Here is a 12,949-nt window from a genome sequence, read left to right as displayed (position 1 = left end):
GACATGTGTAAGAGAGCTCTACAAAATGTGTTTGAGATCTCCTAGTGGTGTGTGGGAGGGTTTCCTGAGGTGAGCTTGGAGGTCTCACAGAGATGCATAGGGAGGGCATTCTGTGAATTGTAGAAAGGGCTTAAAGAGTAGTGTTTGTTGGGCCTTTTAAGGTAAGGTACGAGTATGATCGCCCACCGCCCGCAGGCGTTGGGCAATCACAACACGCGTACGCTTTTCTTGAGCACAGGAACCAAAAAGGGACTTTATTCCACAAGTCTCCGACTTATATTGAGAACATCAGCCTATAAGAGAGTAGACTACCAGGAAAGTCAGCCTATCAAGGAACAGTCTCCAGGGAGATACCAGGATCGCCTCGTGTACAACAGCCAACCAGAGTTACTTCCTGAAACTTGTTTATGAGTGCAGCTATGTCTGCAAGCTGCCAGGTACCATCTTAGAGATCAGGCCACGGTGCGGCTCTGGGGCCCTCAGAGCCTGCCCCTGACATCTCCCCCTTATTCTTTAAATAAAGAAAAGATGACTTGGGACCTTGCCTGTCTTAGGTTGTCCATGGCAAATTACATCCTTACCCGTCATTGGAATTCTGACCTCCAGGCGTCAGAACCCTGTCTTAGGTTGGTATGCATTTCCACGGATCTTACCTGTCTTTGACTACTGGTCCAGCATGCTTAGCCATACTTGGGGGGATGTGCCTGTCTCAATGGCTGACAAAGTCTGTACTATAGCCTGTTGATGACATCGGGCATCTTGACAAGCTCTCATTTGGCTGTGTATAACATAGGCTATCCCTAAACAGAAAATAATCAGAACAGCTACTGTTCCAGCCCACTGTTTTGTCAATCCCAGGGCTTTAGATAACAAAGAGAACATCTCGGATACCAATGCCACTTGAACCGTGGTGGCATTGACTCTGAGTATTTCAGCTCATAACTGACTGGTTAAATTATCAAATGTAGATGACCAATTACCAGTAAGGCAGACAGAGAGATTTTTAGATAACATAACCACAGAGCTAAGGTTATTATAAGCAATAGGGGTGACACACACTGCTCTTAAAGGATAAACACATCCCAGTCCCAAAAGTTCTTGCAAGATATCCACTTGTTCTTGTAGTAAGTCCACTCTTTGATTTACAAGGAGTATGCCTGCTTTTAGATGTTGGTTTATGGTCTCTTTAGTCTGTAAGGCTGCAGCTGTATTTTCGGCCAAGTGATTGTTGTTGCTGTCTGTATGGTTGTGTCAATGCTGCTGCTGCGGTTTCGGCTGCCACTGCAGAGACTGCTACCATGGCGACCACGGCTGCTGTGATGCCAACACTGGCAATTCTGCATCTGTAACAGATACTGGGACTGGTAGGAAGGTAGGAACACACATTAAGACTGCCAGTGGGAACCTAGAAGCATTCCAACATTAGAGATAGCACAAATCTGAAGTACAATTGATAGAAGCAGTTGTTTCATTAGTTAGCAGAAACATAAAAGGGGGAAACACACAAACTGGGGTAGGTGGAAAGGTACATAGTTGAATTGTTCCTCCTAAGAGACTAAAAAGAGGTTGTGAGTTAGTTCAAGGGGGGAAAGGCTACGAGCATCATGGTCATCAGGAGTATGTTCAGCATCTTCATTTTGTTGGTCTGAGTTACTTATTGGTAGCATTGGCACTGGTCGAGTTAGTCGCTCAGGAACCCAGGTAGGTGATGTTTTATCCTGTGGAAACACACAAACTGAGCTGTGGCTCCAGTAAAGCACCGGGTCCGGGCCATTCCATTGTCCTGTAAGAACATCCTTCCATTTTACCGTCGCTCTATCATGTTGTTTATGATTGCCATGTCTCTCAGTGGCAGAGCGACCCTCATTATCCAGAGTTAAAAAATTTAAAATAAAGAGGCAAAGAGAAAGTTTATTTTTAGGAGACCTGAAGGTCTCCCGTATTCCCCCTTTTGGTTTATAAAGAGTATTTTTGAGGGTGAGATGTGCACATTCAACAATACCTTGTCCTTGTGGGTTATAAGGTATACCTGTGGTTAGAGTTATTTCAAATTTAATGAGAAATTGGTTCTTACCAAATTTAGTTTTTAAAGAAAAATTTAGACTCTATAACATAGTACAATACTCTAACAGTTGCTTAACCATAATTGTATAAACCCCTATTTTTAAGACTAATTGTTCTAAAGAATAAAACCTAATAGACACAAAGTTAAGAGTAAATTAGTGTTTCTAGGAAATCCTTGTTATTTTACCATGTCATTTTGCCATATAGATTAAACTTTGGTTTATATTAGAACATTAGTATTTCACCTTAGGAAAAACCTTAAATAGCTTTAAATGTTTCACATACATACAACCAACTTAGTTACAACTTGTTGAAACTTGCCCTTTACTTACGTAGACTTTCTTAGCCCTTACTTAGACCCTCATTTATTTCATCACACAAGCACTTTCTTACCCAGAAAAATTCCTTTTCCCTTTTACTAAATATATTTCCATACCCAGAACCTTTATTCTCTCTTTCCTGTTGACCCCTTTTTGTTCACATTCTGAAACAACTCTTATGAAATTTCTAAATTTAAAAAAAAATTACTCTATTTTAATAAGATTAAATATTTTGTTATTTATAGTACTCTACATTAACATTTTATTAGTTTGACCACCTAGAGACTCACTAGTTATTTTTAAGACATTTTACTTCTATTAGCTTACCCAATTTAAATTGAACCTCTTTAAATCACGTGAATTAAAAATATTTGGATCCATTTTAAAATTTTAATTTTGGGAGCGCTCAATTTTGATACAGACAAAACATGACATTAGACAGCATGACATACACATAACACAAAATCAAAGGCCTTGAAACTTTATAGGTGAATCTCCATTGCAATGTAACAGATGTTCAAAAACTCTAGTTGAATAAAAAAAAATAGAACTGATCAAAAATCATTGAAAGACCCTCCGTCCCCCTGTCCAAGGAAGATCGCGCGAAGACACTGGCTGCAAGTGCAAGAGGCTGTTTATTGATACACAGGCGCCTGCGGGTGCTCAGCAAAACCTCAGCTGGAGCTTCAGTGAACTGGCACACTCGGCTTTGGGATACAGGTTTTTTATAGGGTAAAGGGGCAGGTTTCGCGCGCGCGGTAAGCAACAGGTTTCTTATTGGCTATTTTGAATCCAGCACATAGGTCACCTAAAGGGTAAGGTTGTTTTTCGTACTATATTCCCGGAAAAACCACAATTTTTGCTTGACATTTTTATAGTTCCTGCTTATCAGTTCCTATTTGTTCAGGCATGCCCTGGGACCCGATGATCTGTGCTTTCCCAACCGCCCTGTTCTTTCTCAACCTGTTTATCAGTTTAACGACCTCCGGGTAGGTCGTGCAACATTCCCAGGGGTGTTGGGTAGAGTGATCTAGGTCATGGGTTTAAGACATGGAGCTGGGGCCTTTCATTCCCCCCTTTTTCTTTATCATGGATAGAATCCTATATCCATTTTTCCATCCTGCCTCGGTTATGGAGAGTATTCATCAGTTTGCTTAATCATTTGGTACTGTTGAGTAAGGACCATAGTCTGGATTGTGGAAAGTTGGTCCTTCATAAACTGTACTAGTCTGTTCAAGATGCAGGGCCCAAAGGTGAAAATTAGTATTAAAATTATTAGAGGGCCAGCTATAGTAGATAGCAAGGTAGCCAACCAGGGGGACTTACTAAACCATTGTTCAAACCATCCTTGTTGTGCCTCAAATTCTTTCTGTTGTTTGGCTAATCTTTCTGTTACCTTTTCCATGGTTTCTCTGACTACTCCTGTATGGTCAGCATAGAAACAGCATTGTTCCTTTAGGGCCACACAAAGACCACCTTCCTGTAGGAACAGTAGGTCTAATCCCCTTCGATTCTGCAACACAACTTCAGAAAGGGAAGTAAGAGATTTTTCTAGGGCTGTAATAGATTTTGCCATAGCAGCTAGGTCCTCATTCATGGCAGCCTGTAGATATAAGTATTGATTTCCCTGTACTATTGCAGCTGTTCCTGTACCGACTCCTGCAGCAATTCCCCCTACTCCTAGTAACAGAGCTATGGTCAGGCTAATGGGTTCCCGGGGGTACCTCTTTTGGCTTTCTAGGTGACCCAGAACATACTCTGATTGTAGGTAGAATATCCTAGGCCATAGCTGGACTAATACACAGAAATTGGTTGTGACATTTAGGATGGCAGTGGACACACAAGGGGTCAGTCCTGTGTTACATGTCCAGTAGGTCCCATTAGGTCCCCAGATATATTGATGGCCATCCTGAGCTGGGAGGGTCTGATTACAAAGGGAGTGATGTGACCTAGGTACCTTGCCTATACATAGGCCTTGCCCACTGACTTCAGGGATTGTAAGTTTAGAGCTAGTTAGGGAGAAACACTTGCTATTAGGGGTACTACTATTTGTCCAACTAGCTGTGGTGGCAATTCCCTCATAATAAGGTGGGCTAGAGGCTAGACATAACCAACAGTCTAGGGTTTTGTCTGGACTAGTGGAATTAAGGGCTTGGAAGGCTCCTTGGACTAGGCGCAACAGCCGATCCCCAGTGCCTGGAGGAGAAGATTCAACAAAGGGACTTCTAGGAAGGACGCTATCTGTTGGTGTGGACGCAGGCCTAGTAGGTGGGGGTACAGCCTTGGAGGGTTCTTTCTGTTCGGGGACTGAGGGTACCCGCTGGTCTCCAAGAACCAAATTGGGGCCTACTGGGGTTTTTGTTTCTTTTGCCTCTACCTGAATTCGGAATAGGAACCCTGGATCATAGGAGACGAATCCCCCATAACCACGGAAACAACCCCCCCATAAGTACCCTTGGAGCCATGCTATCTGTTTCCTTCCTTCCTGGGTGAATCTGATAGTTACGTTTGATTCACCTGGGGTTGTCTCTGAAAATTGCACGTAGTCATTTCTAGGTTTTCCCTTGAGCCAATACTCATTTGAACTAGTCTCACAACCCCATGAGGCACAATAGTAGGCCTCTGACCCCCCACATTGATAGGTACGGGTGCGCCCGGGGCAAAAATACCAAGATTGGAATCTGCAGGGTGGAGAGGGCCTCCAGCTCCAAGATCCTTCAGCTAATTTGCAAAGATCAAAAGTCAAGTCCGGCCACCAGGTATTTAGGGCATGATACCCTTGAGCCAGGACCAGTTTCTTTCCAGTTTCAACATTGTGAATAAACCAAACTAGATTTCTGGATACATGTGGACTGCCATAGGACATCATGGGAAACAAAGCTAAGATAATTAACAGCGAGAAATTCTTATCTTTAGTGGGTTTTGGGTGCGTTGTAACCTCCATGTTGATTCCTGGGGTGCAGGGGTGGAGTCTTGTGGATGTGCAGCTTTTGCGTGGGATGCGTGGACCCAAGCTGCAATGCCATCTACCTTGATGGCAGTAGGGGTGGTCAGCAAGGCGGTGTAAGGTCCTTTCCAGCGAGGTTCAAGGTTTTTGTTCTGATGCCTGCAGACCCAGATGGTGTCCCCTATCTTGAAGGAGTGTGGCACTGTTGGTTTCTCCAGTTGTTCCTTATAGGCTGCCACTAGGGGCTTCCAGACTTCATTTTGGACTAACTGTAATGTGTGTAAGTGGGTCTGCAGGGTAGGTGTAAATAGAGCAGAAATCTCAGTTTCATAGAAATTTACAGCAGGTGGTGGTGCACCATACAGGATTTCAAAGGGGGTTAATCCCTGAGGACCAGGTGTGTTCCTGGCCCTGTACAAAGCTAATGGCAGGAGTTGTACCCAGTCTCTAGTGCCAGTTTCAAGCGTTAATTTAGCTAAAGTCTCCTTAATGGTTCTATTCATTCTTTCTACCTGTCCTGAACTTTGGGGTCGATAAGCACAATGTAATTTCCAATTAATCCCAATGTACTGGCCACTAATTGACTTCCCTGAGAGGTGAAGGCAGGCCCGTTGTCTGAGCCAATGGTCCCTGGGATACCATACCTCGGAAAAATTTCTTCCAACAGCTTCTTTGTCACAACTTTGGCCGTTTCATGTTGGGTAGGGTACGCTTCTACCCATCCAGAGAAGGTATCAACAAAAACCAAGAGGTACTTGTATCCATACATACCAGGCTTGATCTCTGTAAAGTCCACTTCCCGATTGGTCCAGGTATATGTCCTCTGGCCCGTACCCCAGTTCCTGTGTTGATCTTGCCTGCATTCACCTGGGCACAGGCTTGGCAATTTTCTACTGCTTGCTTAATAAGAGAGTCTCTATGGGGCAAGTATAGATTTCCTTCCCCTCGATCCAAGAGGTTTTTCATTTTCTTTGTCCCTAAGTGTGTGAGCCTGTGCAGGGACTTAATCAATTCCTTGGCATTCCTGAGTGGCATTATTGTCTTCCCTTGGTATTCCCAGGTGTTATAGTTAGCCCCTAGGTTTTGTACAATGTCTAGGTCCTTGTCCTCGTACACCCATTGTTCATCAGGGTCAATGGGAGTCTTTGTGGCCTTTTGGGGCAATAGAGTAGTCACCAGGAGCTGGGGGTCTAAAGCTGCATTCCTAGCAGTTTCGTCTGCCAGTCTGTTTCCTTTTGACTCTAGATGGTCTCCCTTTTGGTGACCAGGGCAATGTATTATACTTAGTCTCTTTGGCAGAAAGAGGGCCTTTAATAAGGCTAAGATTTCAGTCCTATTCTTGATCTCTTTTCCCTCTGAGGTTAATAACCCTCACCGCCGATATATTTCTCCATGGATATGGGCGGTAGCAAAGGCATACCGACTGTCTGTGTATACATTGAGTTTCTTCCCCTCAGCCAGTTTTAATGCTTGCGTCAGAGCAATCAGCTCTGCTCGCTGGGCTGATGTTCCTCCCGGTAACGCGCTCGCCCAGATTACCTCTGATTCAGTGGTGACGGCTGCTCCTGCTCATCGTTCCCCATCTAGCAAATAGCTACTCCCGTCAGTGAACCATACCAACTCCGCGTCCGTCATGGGTTGGTCTGACAGATCTGGTCGAGTTCCTTGGGTCTCTGCAAGAATCTGTTGGCAATTGTGGGGGACGGGTCCCCCGGGGAGGGGCAGGAGCGTGGCTGGGTTTAGAGTTACTAAAGGACTGAACCGGATTCGGTGCATGTCCAGCAATAAAGATTGGTAGTGGGTAAGCCGGGCATTGGAGATCCAGTGGTCAGGAGGTTGCCGGATTACTGCTTCGATGGCATGTGGAGTTAACAAGGTTAGTGGTTGTCCCAGAGTCAGTTTAATAACATCCTTAATCAAGATTGCTACTGACGCTATCATCCGGAGGCAGGGAGGCCATCCTGATGCCACAGGGTCCAACTTCTTTGACAAATAGGCCATTGGGCGTCTTCATGGTCCCAATTTCTGGGTTAGGACCCCCTTTGCATATCCCTGCTTTTCGTCAACAAAGAGGTCAAAAGGCTTGGTGACCTCCGGTAAACCCAGGGCAGGGGCAGATAGGAGGGCCTGTTTGATGTGGTCAAATGCCCTCTGATGTTCATTTTTTCCAGGTGAAAGGGCTGTTCTGCTTTGTCAATAGGTACAGAGGGGCTGCTATCTCTGCAAACCCAGGAATCCATAGTCTACAAAAACCTGCTGTCCCCAGGAATTACCATAGTTGTTTGGGATTCTGGGGAGTGGGAATACTCGAGATAGTCTCTTTCCGGGCTGCGGTGAGCCATCTCTGACCATTATGAAGCTCATACCCGAGGTAAGTAACTTTCGTCTGGCAGATTTGTGCCTTCCTTGCAGAGGCCCGGTACCCCAATTGCCCTAGAGCCTGCAGTAATGCTTTGGTCCTTCAGTACATTCTTCTTTGGTAGGGGCCGCCATTAGAATGTCATCTACGTATTGGAGCATTATTAGGGAGGGGTTTCTTACCCGGAAATCAGCTAAGTACTGATGTAGGGCTTCATCAAAAAGTGTTGGACTGTTCTTAAATCCTTGTGGTAACCGGGTCCAGGTCAATTGTCCTGAGAGTCCTTCCACTTAGGAGTCCGGGGTCCTGCGTCAGCACTGAATGTTGGGCTCCTGTGTCCACTAGGAAGGTTACCAGTTGCTCCCCCACTTGTAGAGTTATCTGGGGCTCAGGGGGAAGCTCCTGGCCCTGACGTCCCTAATCTTCATCATCCAAAGTTAGTAGTTGAGGGGTTTTGTTGGGGTACCTCCTTGAGTTGGGGAGCCTTTTGGGATTTTTTTGGACAGTCTTTTACCCAATGTCCTTTTCCTTACAGTAGGCGCATTGGTCGCGTTCCACTTGGGGCCTGCTTCGTCCCCTTTCTTTCCCTGGCCTAGTCTCTTGTGGCCCTGTCTGAGCTATTGCGGCCAGTACTTTACTCATTTCTTTATTACGCTTTCGATCCCTCTCATCTAATTCCTCTTGGTAACTCAAATCCCTTTCCTCCTGCATTTTCCTAATCCTCTCTTCTTTTTCTTCTGGAGTTTCTCTCTTATTGTAAATCTTTTCTGCTTCCTTTAACAAATCTGCTAGGGAGAAATCCTGCAGATTATCCTACCTTTTTAGCTTGCTTCTAATGTCACGGGCAGATTGCCAAATGAATGCCATAGAGACATTGCCTTTCTGTTCCTCACTATCTGAGTCGAAAGGAGTAAACCTTCGATATGCCTCCTTCAATCTTTCTAGAAATGCAGTAGGGGTTTCGTCCGCCCTCTGAACAGTTTGTCTTACCTGAGCCAAATTGGTGGGCCTTCGTCCAGCCCCATGGAGACCCGCTCTGAGTAACTGGCGATAGAGACGTAGGTGGTTCCTACCTTCATCAGTGTTGTAATCCCAATCAGGCTGCGTCAAGGGAAAAGCCTTATTAATCAGATTGGGGAGTTGGGTGGGACGCCCATTGTCCCCAGGAACATTTTTACGGGCTTCTAATAAGACTTTTTGTCTCTCCTTGGAGGTGAGGAGAGTCTGGAGAAGCTGCTGGCAGTCATCCCAGGTCGGTTGGTGGGTCACTAGAATGGACTCAATCAAAGAGGTTAAGGCTACAGGGTCATTCGAGAAGGAAGGGTTATGGGTTTTCCAGTTATAAAGGTCGGAGGCAGAGAAAGGCCAGTATTGATATTGACCATTGGGGCCTCCAGTCTGTCTCAAGGGGAAAGTCTTTGAGGTTTCCCCAGAAGTTGTAGGCTCCTTGCGCCCCCGGAGTCTTCCCACCATCAGAGAGGGGTCTGGGAGGGTCCCAGCAGTTGGGGGTTCCTCATCCTCTTCGGAGGAATCCGGATGAGGGTTGGGGTCAGGGAGAGGTTGAGGATGGTAAGGTGGGGGTTCCTCTGTTAGTAGGTCTATCAAGGTATTCTCCTCGGGCGGAAGGACAGTCCAAGGTTTTGACTTAGGAGGAACTGAGGGCTTGGATTTATCCAGTATAGGGTATAGTCCAGAGGTTTGGGCAGTCTGAGGAGGGACTGGAATAAGAGGAGTGGAAGGGGGAAGGGAGGGCTCATTAGGAAGGGAAGAGAGGAGGGGTTTTGGGGTAGAGAAGGGGGTGACCCATGGTGGTGGGTCAAAAACCAGGTCTTCCCAAGTCACGATGTATGGAACTTGGTCAGGATGTCCTCTAGGGCCTGGAGTGAAGATGTGGGATTTGACCTGTGAAACAAGATCGGGATTAAAGGACCCTTCTTTGGGCCAGCCTACGTTGAAGGTTGGCCATTCAGAGGTGCAGAGGGTTACCCACTTCTTCTTTTTGACCTCGACCGACAAGTTGCTGGCACGGTTTCGGACGTCTTGCCAATGGTCGAGGGTGAGACTCAGGGGGGTTACCATGGATTGCCCCATTTCAGTCTCGCTAGCGGAAAGGAAGTTAAGAAACAGGCACAAGAGAACAAAGACAAGACAGCACAAGAGAACAAAGATAAGACAACAGATCACAAACGCTGCGCGTCTTCGGCACAAACCGAAAGTACCAAGTGGTGTCGGAGAGCGTAAGTCCCTCTGGCCAAAAAACAAGGTGATGTATCCCTCGGATATGTGTGGAATCCCGAAGAATCGGGCACTTAGGTCCCCTGGGACGTCTCCCAGGGTGGTAGGGGAGAAGTCTGAGTTCGTCAACTCCTTCTCGGGCTGCCCAAAGTACAAAGTGACCACGCATGATCAGACTAACGCTGCACTCAAGAGACGTGGAAACAGACATGCAGAGATTCAATAAATATGACAACACGACAACGAGCTCGAGCTGGCCAGCTTACCTCCCAGTATGTCTTCCAGAAGTTCCTTGGGCAGGGATTTGGGGCAGCAAGAACACCGATCTCGGTGAAACCTCCAGATGAAAGACCCTCTGTCCCCCTGTCCAAGGAAGATCACACGAAGACACTGGCTGCAAGTGCAAGAGGCTGTTTATTGATACACAGGCACCTGCGGGTGCTCAGCAAAACCTCAGCTGGAGCTTTGGTGAACTGGCACACCCAGCTTTGGGGTACAGGTTTTTTATAGGGTAAAGAGGCAGGTTTCGTGCGCGGGGTAAGCAACAGGTTTCTTATTGGCTATTTTGAATCCAGCACATAGGTCACCTAAAGGGTAAGGTTGTTTTCGTACTATATTCCCGGAAAAACCACAATTTTTGCTTGACATTTTTATAGTTCCTGCTTATCAGTTCCTATTTGTTCAGGCATGCCCTGGGACCCGATGATCTGTGCTTTCCCAACCGCCCTGTTCTTTCTCAACCTGTTTATCAGTTTAACGATCTCCGGGTAGGTCGTGCAACCTTCCCAGGAGGGTTGGGTAGAGTGACCTAGGTCATGGATTTAAGACATGGAGCAGGGGCCTTTCATCATGAGCTCAAAAAAAATGTAGAATTCAGAAAAAACAAGAGTCCTGGGAAAATGTTACGGCCGTTAATTACTTTGTAAAGCACCATAAAATTTACTTTTGCTGGAGTTCAGGTAGGACTTTTTGCTCTTTATTTTTCTCTATTGTTTTTTCTTGGGTTTGAGACCAGTCTCCTACTGAGCCTTCAGGCTTTCTCTATTTACATTTCAATGTAAACTTTGACTGAGATTTGGATCTGAAAGGAGCTAAAATTTTCCAGCAGAAACTTGGTGCCTAGGGCATTTTAACCCTTAATCCTGGTTAGTAATCAATTCAGGTTTGGACACAGAAAATTATGAAACAATTAACTCCCAATACTTGTTGGGCCTGGGGCTACTATATCATACTCCTTACTAGGACATGCCACTGATGGTTGGGCTGGTTACTCCCTACCCACTGGTGTACGTGGGACCTCATGGCAGGAGGACTAGGTGGGCTGGACTGGGGAATGGAAGCAGAAACAGCTGAGTCAAAGTTGGAGGAGGAGGAGGGATTAAGAGGGGGAGAAGAAGGAGGCATTTGCAGGAAGAGCAGAGAAGTGCAAGAAAGAAGAGACTTGAAGATAAGGAATCCCTTTCCATCTGCCCGCTCACTTGCGGAAGTTGTGTGCCAATATCTTTGGTAGCCACAATCCACCTTCCCATGGAGCCATCTTTCATCACTGCACAGGCCAATTTGTGATCAGTAGTCATTCCTTCCAAAACTAACATTTTAACATTTACCGGGAAGGCCCTACAGGGAGGGGGGAGGTTAGAGTTTGTGAGTTTCTGGAAGGAGATGCAATGGTGAGGAACCGGCGGTTCTTTAGGTGACGGCTCTTTGGGGAGAAACTTGGAGCCCCCTTTGGGAGGTCCTGGAGAGAAGCAGGCCTTAAGGGCGGATAACGTATGGCAGACTCTTAATGGGGGACCCTCCCCTAAACTGATTTCCCTCTTAAAGGTGTCCCAGGCTTTTTCCGCCTGTGTATCAGACCACTCAAGGCTGCTACTCTTCAGCATGAGTCTAAGAGCTGAGAGCACAGGGTCACCATGTGTGGTGTGTGTTTGCCCCATCTTTTCTTTAGTAGATCCTGTAATAGCAAGATTTTTTGTTTTACATAGTAAATCCTCCTCTTCATCTGAACTATCCTCACACCCAGTTTCATTTTCCTTGTCTGTCTCTGATCTTATTGATGCCCTTTCTGATGCTTTAGACCTTTCCTCTTTTATTTCCTCCAAAACCTCTTCCCCTTGTTTTATGGCCTCTATGCATTTGGTTTGGGCTGTTTTAGTTTCAAGAGGAACTCCATTGGCCCGGAGCAAATCCTTTAAGGGACCTTCCATGCGCATTCGTGACAATTCAGTGCCCATTTTTCTCTATTTAACTAACAGAATGCAAAGCACTTTAACTAGCAAAACAAAAGCAAAAGCACTTACAATCTCCATCGCTTAACCCGCGAACTTTAACTCCTCGCTTCCCTCGAACTTTAACTCTGTTGCTTCCCGTGAACTTTAACTCATCACTTATCCAGCAAACTTTAACTCGTGGCTTATTGAGCAAACTTTAACTCGTGGCTTACCCAGCGAACTTTAACTCGTCGCTTACCCTGCGAGCTTTAACTCCTCGCTTATCCAGCAAACTTTAACCTGGCCAGACTGTACTTTACTTTCCCTATATTTATCTGATCAGTTTCTTCTTTATAACTCGAGGTCCCGGGTTTTGGCACCACTTATGATCGCCCACCGCCCGCAGGCAGTGGGCAATCACAACACGTAAGCTTTTCTTGAGCACAGGAACCAAAAAGGGACTTTATTCCACAGGTCTCCGACTTATATTGAGAACATCAGCCTATCAGAGAGTAGACTACCAGGAAAGTCAGCCTATCAAGGAACAGTCTCCAGGGAGATACCAGGATTGCCTCATGTACAACAGCCAACCAGAGTTACTTCCTAAAACTTGTTTATGAGTGCAGCTATGTCTGGCAAGCTGCCAGGTGCCATCTTAGAGATCAGGCCATGGTGCGGCTCTGGGGCCCTCAGAGCCTGCCCCTGACATACAAGAGCTCTGTGACATGAGTAGGGAGAAAAAACTGATGTAGAAGGGAAGGCTCTATGAGGTTAAGGTTAAGATTAGCATTAGATTAGTAATGTATTAAGGTCA

At 45.9% G+C, this 12,949-nt stretch overlaps 1 protein-coding gene across 1 annotated transcript; it reads right to left on the bottom strand.

Moving 5' to 3' along the window:
• Positions 1–8,503: 8,503 nt before the first annotated feature.
• Positions 8,504–12,234, bottom strand: LOC124974232 (uncharacterized). Its single transcript, XM_047537659.1, has 3 exons — positions 12,226–12,234; positions 10,192–10,288; positions 8,504–9,408 (listed from the first exon to the last, which is right to left on the bottom strand). The coding sequence occupies exons 1-3, from the start codon at positions 12,232–12,234 to the stop codon at positions 8,504–8,506; spliced, it is 1,011 nt and encodes a 336-aa protein (XP_047393615.1).
• Positions 12,235–12,949: the final 715 nt, after the last annotated feature.

This window comes from Sciurus carolinensis, unplaced genomic scaffold (genome assembly GCF_902686445.1).
Source record: "Sciurus carolinensis unplaced genomic scaffold, mSciCar1.2, whole genome shotgun sequence".
Classification (NCBI taxonomy): Eukaryota; Metazoa; Chordata; class Mammalia; order Rodentia; family Sciuridae; genus Sciurus; species Sciurus carolinensis.
The sequence above is the reverse complement of the archived record's forward strand: the minus strand, read 5'-3'. Positions and strand labels throughout refer to the sequence as shown.